This window comes from Petaurus breviceps, unplaced genomic scaffold (assembly GCF_028583685.1).
Source record: "Petaurus breviceps papuanus isolate PSGF00001 unplaced genomic scaffold, PetGlider_PUasm1.0 37, whole genome shotgun sequence".
Taxonomy (NCBI): domain Eukaryota; kingdom Metazoa; phylum Chordata; class Mammalia; order Diprotodontia; family Petauridae; genus Petaurus; species Petaurus breviceps.
The window spans coordinates 59078424-59096607 of NW_027186296.1; the positions used below are offsets into that span (position 1 = coordinate 59078424).

The window sequence follows — 18184 nt, forward strand, 5'->3', positions numbered from 1 at the left end:
TGAACTACCTAGCAACACCCTCTCATTTTACATAAAAGGACATTGAAGCTGAGAGACTTGGTCAGAGTAAGAGAAGTATGTGATGATAAAACTAAAAACAAAGATCTCTGAAATCTTTAAAACTATAAAGCACTATATACATAGAGAGCAATAGCAAACATTAAATATATAATGCTTTATAGTTAATTAGCCATATTAGTTTTATTAACTATAAAGCACTGTAAATAGTACTCAATTCTTTAGATACTATATTATGTATATATAATGATGCTGATTCAATATATTTGTATATATAGTACTTTATAGTTAATAAAGGGCTTTCACTACATGACTATATTTGATCCTCACAACAAATACTGTGAACTAGACAGAGTATAATTCTCATTTTACAAATAAGGAAACAGACTCAAATAAGTTAAGTGACTTGCTCAAAGCAGTAAACTGCAGAGCTAAGTTTATAAGCTAGGAGGGCATTTCCCCCAAAAAATCAACAATTCAATTTTATTTTCAAAGTCTAGAGTATAACTGATGTTTGCATCAGCAGAATATTCTACCAATTAAACCCTCCTGTGTACAGAATGTTGTGATTTTTGAAGTACTTAAGTACTGTGTCAGGATATTTCTTCATGAAGTCTTCCCTACCATCTTCTAAGCAGATCTTTTCAAAAATGTTTTATTGATTTTTCATAAAATATTGCTGTCACTTTCCAATCCCATACTCTCACCCCATCTCTAGCCCCCTAAACTTGAATCCAGCACAAAGAATGATTATTTACACAACAAATATGCTGGCAATTTCTGACAACATATGCCCCATTCCATACCTATTAACTATCAACCACCTCTCTGACAGCTCTGGGATCAAAATTCATCAACTGCATTAATCAGAGTTCTGAAGTATTTCAATATTGTTATTCTCTAGTATCATAGGGGTCATTGTATAAAGTTTTCTCTCAGTTCTCCTTACTTTCCTCTGCATAATTCATATATGTCTTCTGGAATCCTTTGAAGCCAATTCTTATGAATAATAATATTCTACTACATTCATACACTACAATTATTCGGTCATTCCCTAATCAATGGGCACTTACTCAATTCTAATTTTTTTATCACAAAAGTGCTGCTAAATTTTTGTACACATGAGACTTTCTCCTGTTTCTGACTTCATTTGGATTGTCTAGTAGTGATATCCCTGGGTCAACATACAGTTTGATGATTTTTCTTACATAGTTCCAAATTGCCTTTCAAAATACCAATTAGTTCACAGGTATATTATTGCTCCTATCTTCCTATAGCTTCTCCAACATTTAGCTGCACTACTTCCAAAGGACATTAGTGTTTCTGTCTTCCCACAATCTCTCTAACATCATTTTCATTTGTCATTTTTATCAATATGAAAACAGTGAAGAAAAATCTCAGAGTTTTTTTTTTATATTCCCATTTATCTTATTATTAATGATTTGGGCCATTCTTTCATATGCTTGTTGACAGTTTGCAGTTTGGTTTTTCTTTTGAAAGCTATCTCTTCTTATGCTTTAATCACTTAATCATCTACTGAGGAAAACCTAGATTTTTCTGACTTGCAGTTTAGTCCTCTTTCTATTCTCTAGTACTATATATACTTAGTGTGCCCTGTGACCCATTATACATCTTTACCTAGGCTGTAGAGACTCATGTTTTGGGTTTTTTTTACCTTTGATTCCCCAAAACATAGCACCATACTTGATTATTTTGATGAATCTGTGATCTTATCAATGTGGGTAATTCTCTCCAACAGAAGAAGCTGGCAATCATTTTTCATGTTTATCTAACCTGTGTCCCTGTCTGACTCTTGTCGAGGTTGTCCTATAAATCCAATGCATGAGGTACCCTGAATATGACAGAGGCTTTTCCCTAGGTCACTTGATGTGTAGATATCAGTGAAATGTCAAGCCAAGGCCATTCTTCAAACAATCTTCACTTTTAATAAATGATCAGCTCCCTATCCACCTCTTTTTCCAGTAATTCAGCTCTCTTATATCCTTTACACTACTTCTACACAATTCTTTACTGAGTCTGTTTCGACCTACTCACACCCTTATATAGAAATTGCACTGTTAGCTGAAAATGGACATTCTTTAAAGCAAAACCCACTTTTAACGTTACTAAACTCTGCACATGTCTACAGAGTCTGCAGGCCTTTATAAGTGAACTTTACGTTGCTTACTGTTCTTGTTAGGGATAGGGGTAGTTTCACTGATATGGTAAACTCCTAAATAATACTATTATTTCCTCTGCTACTATAGGTTGTTACTGTCTGTAGCTTATAGTCTTTGAGAGTTGTTTAGAGTACCAAAAGGTTAACTGATTTGCCCATTGCTACACAGTATGTTTCTGAAGTGGGACCTAAACCTAGTTCTCCCTAGCTCTGAAGTCATTTCTCTATCCATTTCACAAATTGTCTTAAGAAAAAAACACTATGGGGCGGCCAGGTAGCACAGTGAGGAAGAGCACCAGCCCCAGAGTCGGGATTACCTGGGATCGAATCCGGGCTCTGATACTTAGCACCCACCCAGAAACACCTGGCCGTGTCACCTTGAGCAAGTTACTTAACCCCAATTGCTTAGGGATGGCCAGGTGGCGCAGTGAGTAAGAGCACCAGCCCCAGAGTCAGGATAACCTGGGATCAAACACGGGCTCTGATACTTAGCACCACACCCAGAAAAAACTGGCCGTGTAACCTTGAGCAAGTTACTTAACCCCAATTGCTTAGGAAGAAAAAAAGAAAAAAACACTAACTTTAAGCTTATTCCCAGGGCAGCCTATCAATATCCCTTATAAAATATGGTATCTACCAACACTGAGCACATTTACTTCAGATGTGGTCTGACCAGGGCAAAGCAGAGGTAGAACCTCTCTCTTTCTAGACTCTGTGCCTCCCTAACTACAGCCTAAAAGTACATCAGTTTTTCTGGTTGTCTTATTATACAATTCCAAGCTGCCATATAAAATGATTTTACAATCCACCCTCTGGGTACCACCTAATTGCTGAACTTAACGGGGAACTATCATCCAAATATAGACTAAAGAAAGGAATACTGGCAGGCATTATACCATTCAGATCCTGCTCCTACAGAGAGCAGCAGCACATGGGTGGTTGAACAATGAGAAAGTGAGAGGCATCTCTTCTATTCCCAGTCTTAAGCAAATCACAGAGAAACTAAATTTTGTGCTTTGAAAGCAGGCATGAGGCATAAACCTCTTGTGCCCTGATACACCCAACAAAGAAAGCACAAACTCCATAGGGCCATTGTGACCATGTGGCTACTAAATGCCTAGATTAGGACAAAAGCTAGCCAATACTACCAACATACAAGAATATCTACTTAACGTTAGAACTGATAGTGCAATTCTTCTGTCTTTGGAGAAATAACTGAAGCATGTGAAAATTCAACTGATTCTGGGTAATATTAAATGTTTCCAATTCATTTATTTTGGGAAGACTGAAAGTATAAGAGGAATTCGGTTATTTCTTTAAGGAGATTAAAATGAACAATAAATTTTAACTAAAACACACATTTCACCAAAAAGTTAAGAAAGATATTATAAAATATTCATAAATAGTATAAGATCAAAAATTCAGGCAAAGGATCATGTCCAGGAAAGAGAATGATTGAATCACATTGTAGTAAATGGGAAGTAGGAATCTTAACTTTTAAAAATTTTATTTATCGCTCTTCCATAAAATGATACTGGCAAGACTGGTTCATCTCTACTCTTCTTAGACATAGACATTTAAATCTGTGAAAAATTACTATACTATTTATTTATCTGGTGGGCTTGGTGCTGTTGTTTAAGAAAAAGAAATAACAATCAGACCAAACAAGGTAAATTGTTTCAAACTGTAGTCCAAGAATTTGCTTATCTGTCCTCCACAGATTAAGCTAAGGTATTCAGCAGGGACTAGATCTTGGGGCATCAGTAATTTTTCTAAAGATGTACTGCACACAAAAAAGTATAAGAACTATTGGACAGGCAATTACTCCCATTTAGACTTACTGTTTTTTAAGTATCCTCTGGCCTCTTCTTTTTGGGCTCCCACACTCAGAACCACTACTTGCCTTCAAGGAAGACAGTGCAAAAAGGGAAGAGAGAAAAAATAAAGCAGATAACAGTTTTGGGTTTTTTTAAGTTTGTGGTCCTTATGAATGACACTCTAACTTTGGGATTAGAAACCTAGTTCATATACCACCTTCAGTATGAGAGACTGGCTCTAACCTAAGCAGGGATGGGTCATCTTTTGGTCATTTCGTTTCTTCTCTTCTATAGTAGATAGCTAGCGGTACTACTACTGAAATATTTAGAGATACATGACATTTTCTATCAGGTGTTTTCCAGTAAATGGGGTAATATAAGTAACTTGGAATAAAAAAAGTATGGAAGGTCCAAAGGATCAATCTAATGTTATTAGACCACAAAGTATATGAGAGACTATCATTCATTAATTATCAAATAATTGAATGACATTTACTTGTAACTTACATACAAACAGTGCTATGCCACAGCAATTATGTAAAAGAAAGTCAATATTCAAATATGCTTAAACAATCACCAGCTCTATTTTCCACAACTGGATGGAGGGTGGCATGCCAAGCAAGAAAAAAGTTTCAGGTCTAACATTGCCTTAGAGCAGTGTTTCCTCATTTGGTTAGAATCCTCAGAATATCTTGGGCCTTAAAAGAAATTAACAAAACCTCGACCTTACATTCCACCCCCCCCCCCCCCCGCCGAATCCCTACTGACAGTGTACAGACTACACAGGGTACCACAGAACACAGTGTGGGAAGTGCTGCCTTACAGTTCTCCCTCCCTTATCTTCTTACCTCTTCTTTAATATTAAATCTAGATGGTTCTTGACGACTTCGATTTGACCTCCTAACCCCATACACATCAGGATATTCTTCCCACATCTGAAAAATAAGAGACTTTTAGAGGAGCTGCTTTACTCATTTAATGTCTTGTTTTGAGAATTTTCAATAACTGTACTAAGAATCATTTGGGTTTTAAAAGATCTGTTTGTTTCAGGATGCTAAGACTTTTTTTTTTTGCTTTTTGGAGGGCAGTTGGGGTCAAGTGACTTGCCCGAGGTCACACGGCTAGTTTTTTTGTGTGTCAAGTATCTGAGGACAGATTTGAACTCCGGTCCTCCTGACTCCAGGGTTGGTGCTCTATTCACTGCGCCACCTAGCCGCCCCTAAGACTATTATGAAAGCAACATACTTTTAAATATAAGAAACTAGATCACCTAGGAACAAATTCAGAGACCCTGGGTCTTTAGCACTTCTTTTCTTACATATTTTACAAATAGCTTTAAATACACTGTCCATATGAATACCACTCAAATGATACTTCTACTTATCTTTTTTTTTAAGACTTCTTCAATAAACATTCTCAGTGTCAACTAAGGTACATAGAAAACTGTATGACATTATAATGTGGCTATCCTCAACTCCAGGAACAAACTGTATATATATACATGTACACACAGAGGAATACTATGCATTTGCATTTTCCTGCTGGTATAATTAAAGAGGAATATAATAGGAGGGGTAGGGGTTGGGGGAAAGTTAGTCCAGCCTGGCCATTTCTTTGGTATAAGGAATCCCTAATGTGAAAACTCTAAACTGAAGCAGATCTCATTGGCATATAACCAGTATGGGTCAGAAGCAGAACTTGAACCTGGCTCTGCTTGAGCCCATGCACTAATGTTACATATTAGTGCCTTATTCACAATAATAAAATACATGACACTAATACAGCCCTTTAAAATTTATAAGACACTTTAATCTGAGCCTCACAAAAACCCATGAGAAAGGTATTTCTTAATATTGTCTCCATTTAATAAATAAGGAATTCAATCTCTCCCCTATTTATTTCCCTACATACCCTTCACTTGGGCCTGACACTCCCCTCAAGATGTTAATATCCTATATATCTCTACCCTTTCTCAGTCATACTTTTTAAAAAGCTCCCTGTCTTTATTCCCTCTGCTCTTACTTTTCACTGAGCCATTCCGCCTAGTTGAGGTTCATAGCTGTCTTTCAATTCTAACTATTCTCTCTTTCCAACACTTTAATTTTGGCATCTCCAAGGGTCTGTCTTTGAACTTTTTTTTCACACATTATCCCTTGACAATCTCTTTTACTCCCAAGGATCACCTTCTTCTTATAGATGACTTAAAACCTTTAGCTGCACAGATTCCTCAAATCTATCTCATCTAAGCCCAAAAACCATAACTCCAACTGCCTCCAAGGATTGTTTACACAGTGAGCCTCCTTAACATATTTTTTGTGAGAGTAGAGTCATGGACCTAGAGCAGGAAGGAACTTCCAAGGCCATCCAGTCCAATCACTCATTTTACAGATGGTGAAGCTTAGGCCCAGGGAAGTTAAGTGACTAGTCCAAGATCACACAGGTAGGGCCATATCAAAAATGAACTTAGTTAATAGGAATGAATGTTGACAACTAAAAATTAATTTTAAAAAAGAAAATGAACTTATTTTTCCAATCAAATCCACTTCTCTTGCTGATTTCCCTCCTTTTCTAAGTGACATGGCCCTCTATTATTGACTTTTATTTCAATCTTGCCTTCTGTATCCAAGAAACACAATTCAATTCTTCAACACTTCTGTCCTCACCTCTGTACTTCCACTGTCATCACCTGAATACAGTCCTTAAGCATCCTGACTTAGAGTCCTACGTCTAGTGTCTACCTATTCTAATCCATCCTTTATACTGTCACCAGAGTAATTTTTGCTATATAAAAATCTGATTGTGTCTTTCTTCAATTCCTTAGTTGCCATTCAAAGACCTCTAGACCTCAGCTTTATACCACTACTCTCCATTTCCTTGAGTTTGCATTTGATCACACCATTGTCTATGCACCCCCCCACTCCCTCTCTCTTCCCCTCAATTCTCCTATTCCTCCTGCCTCCAGTGCCCTTGACCCCTTCACTCTCCCACCTTGTCTAATCCTGGCACACGCCGACCGTCTCTACTGACTTCTTCCCCTCCGACTACAAGATATGCTCATCTCCTCTATCTAAAAAAAATCCAATTTATCAACTCATAATTAAGAACTAACCTTTGTTACCTTAGTCTAATGCTTTTTTCCTATGGAAAAACCTTCGTTTACAAAAAGCTGGGGTGCTTACAAAAGCTATGTTTACACTATACTATAGTCTATTAAATGTGCAATAGTATTATGTCTTTTAAAAACAATGCACATCTCTTTTTTTTTTTTTGGCTTTTTGGAGGGCAATTGGGGTTAAGTGATTTGCCCAAAGTCACACGGCTAGTAAGTGTGTCAAGCGTCTGAGGCTGGATTTGAACTCAGGTCCGCCTGACTACAGGGCCAGTGCTTTATTCACTGTGCCACCTAGCCACCCCACAATGCACATATCTTAATTAAAAAATACTTTATAGCTAAAAAATGCTAACCATCATCTGAGCCTTCAGTGAGTTATAATCTTTTTGCTAGTGGAGGGTCTTGTCTCAATACTGATGGCTGCTGACTAAACAGAGTGGTGGCTGCTGAAGGATGGGGTGGCTGTGGCAATTTCTTAAAATATGACAGCAATAAAATTTGCCCCACTGATTGACTTGTCCTTTCGCTTTAGAGGCCATTATATATTATTAATTGGCCTAATTTCAATACTGTTGTATCTCAGGGAACAGGGAGGCTAGGGAAGAGGGAGAGTGACAGGGAAACCGCTGGTTGGTGGCGCAGTCAGAACACACACATTTATCTATTAAATTTGCCATCTTATATGGGTGCAGTTCATGGTGCCCCAAAATAATTACAATAGTAACAACAAAGATCACAATATTTCAAACGTGATAATTACCAAAATGTGACACAGAGACACAATGAGTACACGCTACTGGAGAATGGAACCCACAGAACTGCTTGACACAAAGTTGCCACAAACCTTCAATCCATAAAAAATTTATTATCTATGAAGTGCAAGAAAACAAGGTATGCCTACATATAAGCTGTATAGGAATTTTTTTACAAGTAAATTAAAACTACAGTTAAAAAGTCATTAAGACGTAGGTTAGACCTTAAGACCAAAAACTAGTGAAATGTCTGTTACATGATTATCAAGATATCATTTTGTTCATATCATTTGTTTTACTTTTCTTTCTTTGATATAACCATCTTTTTTCTTCCACCTATCTTTAATAAAAACTGTAATCAGCATTCTCAGTTAACAGAAATCATTTCGTGGAAATTTCACAAACTGCCAGGAATATCCTTTTTGTTTTGCTAAAGACATTGATCTTATCTAAGGAAAAATCACTTGTGAATCAGATGAATAGTTCTCTTTTGAGCTGCTACTCACATTAATTCTCAGAAGAAAAAGAGTCATGTAATAATGTTTATAATAATATATGCCTGTTTTACAACTTCTGGTTTCCTTCCCAATAGCTGTGGTCACCCTCCCATGACTCTGAATAAACATGAGGTTCACCTAAACTCTAACCCCAAAACAACTCTCTTGAGCCTCATACATTAAAACATCATTCCCAAGCACATGTAGGAGGCAGCTTCATCCTTTCAACACACAGTCCACCTTCCTTCACCTTATAACCCTTTCCTGTCTGTCTCCATGAAGGCCATTAATAGTTGTATGCACTTCTAGGCAGGGTATATGTCCTTCAACTTCCTTCCCCTACATAAGGCCAGTTCCTTCATTATCTCCTTTTTTCCCTGACAGCATTGCTCCAGGTTCAACTCCTCTCTAGTTTTCTTGAGATAAACTTTTGCTGTAAACATGGAGTTCTCAGCTAATTACCATATGCTATTTTGCATATCTAAAAAGGTCTCAATTCCATACTAACAAATTCTAATCTACCCAAGTAAACTAAAAGGACATTTGACAAAAATAAGTAATTTGTTTTCTTTATTTACAACTTTGCCTTTTGTTGTACCTTTATACTGACTGGAAATTTAAGTTAAAAATAAATGCATTCCCCCTAACCACCAAATCCTAAATGTAGTGATATGGATAATTAAGTATTTTCTGCTTCCTCCCTCACTTTTGTTACTACTGAAAAAAAATTTAGATCAATATGGAAGGAAGCAAATAATAATTGAATGTTGAATTAATCTAAATTCTCTATCCAGAAGAAAGATGTTAACATATCAACATGTTTTCATCTTTCAGGTACAATGGAAATGAAGATTCGACAGTAGATCTTAAAACACACCAGAGTTGGACTTCATGAAAATCAGAAATACCTTTTTAACATCAGCTATCCGTTCCTTCTTAGAGGCTGGCTTTTCTTTGGCTTCCGGTGGGGTTTGCTGGGATTTGGAACCTGCTGATTCGCTTTCAGACTCAGTCTGACTCTCTGAAGATTCAGAACTGCTGTTTGATTCGCTGCCATGCCCACTGCCTGGCTCACTGCCCTGTTCACTTTCAGACTGGCTAGCTGAATCTGAGCCTGATGCTTCTTCAGATGCTGAATGACTTATGGGGAGAAAAAAAATTAGACTATGTTATATTAACCTGATAAAGAAACCAGAAAAATGTCATTAAGGTCATTAATTATAGGAATCTTATTCATATATTACTTTTATTAAATACTCTTATCAAAAACACCTTCCAAACTTCCATCATACTCTTAACACTCCTATAACGTGGCCAAACTTTATATTGCACATCTCCATTCCAGTGCTTAGTACAGCATTTGTAGCTTTTGCATGTCAAATGTAGTAACATTAAATCTCATGTTTACAAGTTTTTGCTGTATGGGTAGGCAGTGGTGTAATATTTACTGTGTGACCAATTATATTCTTTAAGACTTACTTTCAAAATCTGTGAAGTGAGGATAACAAGACTTATGATGCCTACCTCAATGAATAGTTCTAAGGAAAGTACTTTGTAAATCAGAAAGCATCTTTACTAAAAAGCTAAACTGGGTATAACATCACTGAATCACTTTGTGCTTTGATTTTCTATCCTACAAAATCAGAACAGCTTTTTTGCAGCAGCAATCTCTAAGTCAGCAAACTATCTAAACTCATCTGGTCACAAAGCATCATTTCCACAGCCACAAGAGGAACCTGGAAAAAGATGAATGGGCACAGACCTATTCAAAGGATTGCATGTGTCCATGCATGTGGCCAGCAGGTGGGGCCCTGGACCACAGTCTAGCCTACAGTTAATTGTGTATACCATAGATGACAGATAACCCTGGATCCTACTAACTAATAGCTCTTGTGAGTCCACCCACTCTATACCATGCTCTGGCACTGATACTCACAGTAGCATGCTCATATTTTCTAGTATATTCTCAATGTTTTCCCTTTTAATATTGAAGGGCAACATGATGTTATGTATAGATAATTAGACTTGGAGATGAGGACCTTGGTTCAAATTCTACCTCAGACATTTATTAACTGTGTGACTGTAGGCAAATCACTGAATAAAGCTCTTGACCTCAGTTTCCTCATTTGAAAAGTGTAACTAATACTTGTAGTGCTTAACTCATATGGATAATTATAAGGCTCAAATGGTATAATGTATGTAAAGCATTTTGCAAACCTTGAAGTGCTACATAAATGTCTACTTTATTATTACCATTTCTGACTCTCCTGGTTATCTTAACTGTATACCTATCAATTGTGCCAGGTCCTAATCAGCTGCAAACTGAAACATACAGTTAAAAAACTAACTTGGGGAAAAGATTTTTGTGCAAAATAATCCAATTTTACATTGCTCCTTCAATTTTTATCCAATTACTAACTTGGCAAATAAAGAATACTGTTCTGTGATTGGTAAGATGTGAATTGTTTTAAAAAATCCAAGTATTCAATTTCATTTGTTATTTTCCAGCCACCAGACACTCTTATTTTATCCTGTAAGTTAATCAGAAAAGGATTTTTCAACCTAGTATGCTCATACCTTTTTGTTTTTTAAACCAATTATCACTGACTCTAATGGAAAAAAAGTAAATGGAAAGCCACATATAAAAAGCAACTTATTCTTAGGAAGCAGCATAACGTCACAGAAAATGGAATGAGTTCTAGTCTTCCCTGTACCCACTGTATGTTAGCTGTGACCTTGGACAACCAATGAGTACTTATTATGGTCCTCTGCTAAATCCTGGGGACACACAGAAAAGCTGAATATAGTTCTTGACTTCACAGAGCTCACATTCCAACTGGGAAGAAAACATAAAAAGCTAGGTCCATATAAAATACGTACAAGTAGATGGGAGGTAATCCTACAGAAAGACACTAGCAGCAGGGAAGAATGAGGGGATCCTACTTCTAGTAGGGTTTAGATGAGACTGAAAAGAAGCCAAATAAAAGGCAGAGGAAAGGAGAAAAGTATTCCAGGTATGGGGGACAGTCAGTTAAAAAAAAAAAGATAAAAGTCAGGAGATGAAATGTTTGCAAGGAATAGCAAATAGTTTGGTGCGGTTGGAATGTTAAATTCATGGAGGGGAGTGAAGTATAAAGATTGGAAAGGTAGTATTTGTACAGGAATATTTACAGCAGCTCTTGTTTGTGGTGGCCAGAATTAGAGATTGAAGGGACGTCCATCAATTGGGGAATGGCTGAACAAGTTGTAGCATATGATTGTAATGGAATATTACTGTGCTATGAGAGATGATGAGCAGTTATTTTAGAAAAACCTAGAAAGAAGCACATGAACTGATACAAAGTAGAGTGAACAGAACCAGGAGAACCCTGTATACAGTAACAGCAATATTGTACAATGAACAACTGTGAATGACAGAGCTCTTCTCAGCATGTAATGATCCAAGACAACCCCAAATGACTCATGATGAAAAATGCTATCTGCCTCCACAGAAAGAACTGATATTGTCTGAATACAGACTAAAGCATGCTAGGTTTCTTTCTATCTTCTTGCATAAAATGACTAACATGGAAGTGTTCTACATGATTACATGTGTATAACCTATATCAGATTGCTTACCATCTCAGGAAAGGACACAGAGGAGGGAAGGAGGTATAGAATCTGGAACTCAAAACGTTTTTAAAAAAAGAATGTTGTGCCAGCTAGATAGGTGGCGCAGTGAATAGAGCACCGGCCCTGGAGTCAGGAGTACCTGAGTTCAAATTTGACCTCAGACACTTAACACTTACTGTGTGACCCTGGGCAAGTCACTTAATTCCAATTGCCCTGCCTTCCCCCCTCCAAAAAAAGGCAAAAACAAAACAAACAAAAAGAATCCTAAAAATTGTTTTTGCATGTAATTGGGGAAAATATGATTAAAAAATAAAAACAAAATGATGAGGATAGGGGAAAAAAAGATTAGAAAGGTAGGAAGAGGACAAGTTATTACATATGACACTATTTTATTCTAGAGATATTAGGTAGCTACTAGAGTTTATTTAGTAGGGTGATGATATGCTAGACATAAATGAAAATCACTTTAGCAGCTATGTGGAAAATCTATTTGGAAACTTTCAGTGAATGGCTCCAATTTTTCAGTGAAGTAAGGAGAAGTCCTCAGCAGAAAAGTATAGATGGAATAGTTGCTAGTAGGCTAGAGGAAAAAGAAGAAAATTTGGAATAACTGCAATGGAGTGAGTTAGTGAACTGATTAGGGAGGAATAGAAAGACAATCTAATTTAGTAGTAGAGGGCCTGGGTAAGACCGGATAATATAAATGTACAGTAGAACCAAGGCACAATCAGTAATAGGACAAAAAGGAGAGGAACTGGAAACTAAAGTTGAATTGGTTCACCAAGCAGTCAAGATAGGAAAGGGAGAATATGGCCAGTGCAGAGATGATGGCCTGGAAAAGAACTGAGGGGATGTAAGGAATGGAGATCAGGGGTTGGGAGTCAAAAGGAATGAGAAAAATAGAATAATAAAAGATTATCACCAAATAAAGCAATTTGGGACTTCATGAACATGGAAGTGTAACATCTCCAGGTGCTAGCAAGATCACAAGGGCATGATTATCTGCAGATGAACTGGAACAGAGAAGTAGGTCAAGTGAATTGAGTAAACAGAAGAACTAAAAAGTTAGGGTATCAATATGTATAATGAAGCCCCCTAATATGAGGGCAGAAGTTGGGAAAGACAGTGAGACAAGTCCTGAACTCACTGTAGACAGGAAAATGTGAACTTGGTGATATACAAAAGTTGTTAAACAAATTATTCGATTTCTCTGGCCCTCAGCTATAAAATGAGAATAACACTTCACCTACCTAAAAGCCAGAAAACAGACTAGGTAATTTAAGATCCATTCTAGATTAAGTCCTTATTCATCACACCCCAACCCCTCTCTCCCACTGCAGGAACACCCTTGTTAAATGCAAAAGCATATGGACACTTGAATGACAGTCCTGGGTTCAAGTATCACCTCCTACATTTACTCTCTGACCTTAATGAATAATAAGTTTTCATATTTAAACAGGGCTTTAAGGTTTGGAAAAGGCTTTCTTCATAACCTCTAGGGATACACTATATAAATACTATTTTTCTCCATTTTACAGTTAAGGAAAATGGGGCTCTAAAGTTAACTGTCAAGCCTCGAATTAAACAACTAATAATAACTGACATTTATAAAGACTTAAAGCCTTTATATACATTATCTCACCCTTAAAACAATCTTTCTATATAGGTACTACTAGCCCCATTTTACAACTGAGACTCATAAACACTTTAATAGACTCAGAAAGGTTAAGTGACTTGTCTAGGGTCACAGAGTTAGTAAGAGGTTTAAGACAGGTTTAGAACCCTAGGCTCCTGATTCCACTCCCAATCCAGAGCACTTAACCTCTGAATCTCAGTATTCTCAGCTATAAAATGGGGATTATAATACTTGTATGACTAAGGCTATTTACTGTGAGGATCAAATGTGATTGTGTATATTAAAGTGCTTATGAAAATCTTAAAATTCTCTATTCAGTTATTATAGAAAAATAAAATATTCAATCAAGCATTTAAAATTAAGAACAAAGAATACTGGCTCAGTTCATTCAGTAAGGATTTAAAATCACTTTGCCTATGTGCCAGGCACTGTGTAAGACACTGAGAATACAAAGACAAAACAAAGTAGTCTCTATCTTCAAGGAATTTACATTCTATGAGGTAGGTGAAAACTTACACAAGTAAATATAAAATATAGGGAAAAATAAATACATGGCAACTTTTGGGAGAGTCAGGAAGTGTCTCTTAATGGAAGTAGCACTTAGGCTGAGACTTTGTCAACTCAGGGGAGTTTAAGAGGCCAAAGTGAGGAGGGAGTACATTCCTGGCACAAGAGTAGTAGTCTGTACAAAGAAAGGCACCAGAAGGTCATAGAGAAAATGTCTTGTATGAGGATCAGCAAATAGCCTATTTGGGCTAGAACATAAGCTTATGCAAAAAAGAAATATGTAATAAGCCTGGAAAGGCAAATTAGAGTCAGACTGTGAAAGGTTTTAAATATCAAATAGAAGATCTTATATTTTACCAGTTAAATATAAGGACTGAAATGTTTAGTTGTGCACTTCAGTTAAAAAAAAAAGAATTAATAAGGAAATCTTAAATTCATCTTTCACTTCATCCTTCATCACCAAGTCCTTTCATCTCCTTCCCCCAAGGTCCCAGGTCATGCCAAAATTACTGTAATAGCCTATTAAATTGGTCTTTCTGCCTTCAACTGATCTTCTGTGTAATGGGGATATTAAAACATTACTTCTTTCATGTCATTCCTTCAAGAATCTACAGCCTCTCCTTGCTGTCTATTACAAATTCAAGCTTTCTGCCTACTTATAGTAATATACCCTCCTGTGCTACAAGGGCAATGAGAATTATAAAATAGATATAAAGACTATTAACTTTCAGAAATTTTATGACATGTTTTTCAACTGTCCTAAAAGGTTTTTTTAAACAGAAATAAAAATTATTAAAATCTAAACAGAAGAAATCTCAACAGTTCTTATTCAACAAATATTAACATAGTAAAGGTAACTGGAAAAGAAAAAAGAGGAAAGAGAAGAAATTTTATTTGTAAAGTAAAATGAAAAGAGTCCTCAAAAATACGTACATGGTCACTTCTTTGGATTTAGATCTCCACTTCTATAAAGGAAGATGTTTCAGGATAAATGAGCCCTCCCAGTTCTAGTATTCTAGCATACTACACTTGAAAAGTTAATTCTTTGAACTTGTAAATGAATGAAATAAAAAACTGCTATAAATCCAAGGTAAAATGCAAGTTGTACTAGAAAGATGTGGGTATTAAGCATTCTGGTCAAGGTAGAAAATATAACTTTGAAGTCAGGAGAAATGGTTTTATTTTTCATGTTATTGATAACATAATAAAAGGACTCAGTATCATTCTAAAATCCTTTTTAAAATGATGAAACATGGCGTTACTGAACCCTTTCTCTGAGAGAAATGGAGGGCAGGTTATATTATGACATTCTTTGAATTTAAACTGTGGTTTAAAAACTGCATTTTCCAAGCTGGATACCAGAGGGCAGCATTGAAACATTAAAACACACACACACCCACACCCACACACACACACACACACACACACCACACACACACAGACACATATACCCACCACACACACACACACACACACATACACACACACACACACACCCCAAAAAAAAAACCCACCACAGCTTCAGAAATAACTACAGGGCTCTCTGCCACAAAGAATCCATTTTAGGACACAGACTGCTCCTCCATTTTACAATCCCTATTACGCTTATACTTTGCTCTGCCCCTTAATAAACTTGCAAAATGGAGGAAAACGATTTTCAAAAACTCATTATTTGTTGTTTTTCTTAGAGTAGTGATTCTGTTTTCCACAATAGCTTTAAAATGGATTCTGTGATTTGATTTTCAAGAAAAGACCAATGATTTACAACCCATCCAAAACTTTTAACCATTTCTTATCTCATTTATTTACCAAGTTGAACATTATTAAATAACAATTACAACCAACATTCAAATAAAATAACAATTAAATCCTTATTGGTTATTTGTGAAATGGAAGAAACAAAGTTAAAAATTAGCTCTTTTCTCTCTTCTGTTAGTCTAGGAGGAATAAGTTCTACCTAGATTAGGTTAATACATGGCATTCCTGAATCCAATCCAAGGTCCTCATTAAGTAACTGGTATATGAAAAGCACTGGCGACTTTGAAAGAAAGAAAAAAGCTAATGAAAATAAGTCTTCAAGGAGTTTATAATAAGTTTACCTCTTCAAAGAGGTGAGTGAGCAAGTACATTTACCACCAAGACCAACCAGTAGGCCAGTTTGACTAGAAAAGTTTTTTAAGAACATCAAGAGAAAGGCTAAGAGCCAGACTGAAGAACTTTAAATGCTAAGCTGTTAAGTTTTCTATTTTATCCTTAAAGCAACTGAAAATCATTGAATGTTCCTGGGTAGGAGAATGACATGGTGATTTAATGACTTGTGATTTAGGGAGATTATTTTGAAAACTATGTGAAAGGTAAATTGGAGAGGGGAGAAAATAGAAGCCATCAGTCCAATTAGGGGGTTGTTGCATACATCCAGGTAAGAGGAGAGAAGGGAACCAGAGAAATGGCCATGTGAGTGGGCAAGTAGAGATTTTAACTATGTTGTAGAGATAGAATTTGCAAGACATGGTAACTGACTAGAAATGATGGAGGATGGAGGAGAAACATGAGTAGATGCTGACCCTGAGTTTGCAAACATGGGTGCCTCGAACAATAATTAAAGGAAGATTATTAACGTATGAGTAGAGATCTGAAATTCTCAACATAATTATAAGAGAATAGTAAAAGAGCCTGATATTGTGAATCGCCACCAATTCAGTGAAGATAAGAATTTGAGATCTATTTTCCATTCAACATTTGTCCCCTAAACATAAAATTTTCAAAATAACATGACACAGTATCACAGAACTTTGGCATTAGAAGTTCACAGTCTACTCCTTACCTAAGCAGCATTCAATTCAAATCAATCTAGTTGGGGTTAATTAATACATACATGTACAGCCAGATGTATACACATATACATATATATACAGGCATGCATGTATATATTATACTAATATGCAATGACATTCTAAATACAAAGCAATGTGTTATGAGTTCCCAACTGTAGGAGGTAGCTTCTGAGCTTTAAGGGATGGGTAAGAAGTACCTACATCCTAAATAAGGATGTAGATAACTTCCAATGATAGGACATTCAGCACCTCCCTCAGGAATCTGTTCCACTTTGGGGCAACTGTAATTCTTAGGAAATGTCTCCTGTCAAAAATATCTCTGCATTATCCACTTACTACTCTCATGGTGGCATGTGAATTACTTGGGATAAGCAATAACGATTTCATTTTATGACAGCAGGGCCATGTGTGTGAACTCCTGACCAGCAATGTCTGCCTTTGACCAGATGAAACTATATTGGGCTGGCTTCCTCACCTTTAGTTAGTTCTATTGACTGAATGCTGGATTTCTTGCTGTGTTTACACAGGTGTTTTATTGCTCTTTTATTATGATTTTTTAATTCCGTGATTTTTAAAGAAAGTAATTTTTATACCAAGGATATGGGCAGAAGTTGTAGTTGTAACTAGGATTTATATTGTACTTTAAGGTGTTTAGGTCACTATCATGTAGTTATCAAGATCCAGTTTCTCCCTTTTCTTCTCCAAAGACCACACAATATAGTTGCCAAAAATCTTTCAAATGTACATTTGACCATGTCTCTTCCTTTAATCAAAAACCTCCTGAAATCTCTATGTTGTCTATAAGATAAGAAACAAATTCCTTAGCTTAACATTTAAGGCCAACCGGATTCTAACATTTCAGACTATTTCATACTCCTAAGCCTCTCTTTCATTTATTTCAGTTTCTAGCCAAATTGGACTGCTAGTTATTTTTTAAGTATATATGCATTCTCCCACTTCCATATATACACAAATATGATCCACCATGTCTTCTCAAACTTGTCTTTGAGAATCCTTCCTTTCTTCATCTTAGCTGGCTCTTCCATTAATTCTTTCCTGATAATCTAAAGTGTTCATTTCTCCTCAGATTTTCCTAAAACACTTTACACTACCATAATGTGTATTATAGTTAACTATGCAAATATATTTTCCTGTAGTCTTCTTCCCCACCCCATCCCTCACCAAGAAAAAGTAGATTCCTTTAAAAGTCAGGGCCAGTA

At 36.3% G+C, this 18184-nt stretch overlaps 1 protein-coding gene across 5 annotated transcripts in view; it reads right to left on the minus strand.

The window, feature by feature from the left end:
• Positions 1 to 18184, minus strand: part of CHD2 (chromodomain helicase DNA binding protein 2) — a 153458-nt gene that overhangs the window by 98232 nt on the left and 37042 nt on the right. For all 5 annotated transcript variants that reach the window (XM_069098519.1, XM_069098521.1, XM_069098517.1 and 2 more), the window contains exons 6-8: positions 9284 to 9515; positions 4863 to 4949; positions 4039 to 4100 (exon numbers count right to left, since the gene is read on the minus strand). In XM_069098519.1, coding sequence (XP_068954620.1) covers positions 4039 to 4100; positions 4863 to 4949; positions 9284 to 9515 — 381 coding nt within the window. The remainder of the gene's footprint in view (positions 1 to 4038; positions 4101 to 4862; positions 4950 to 9283; positions 9516 to 18184) is intronic.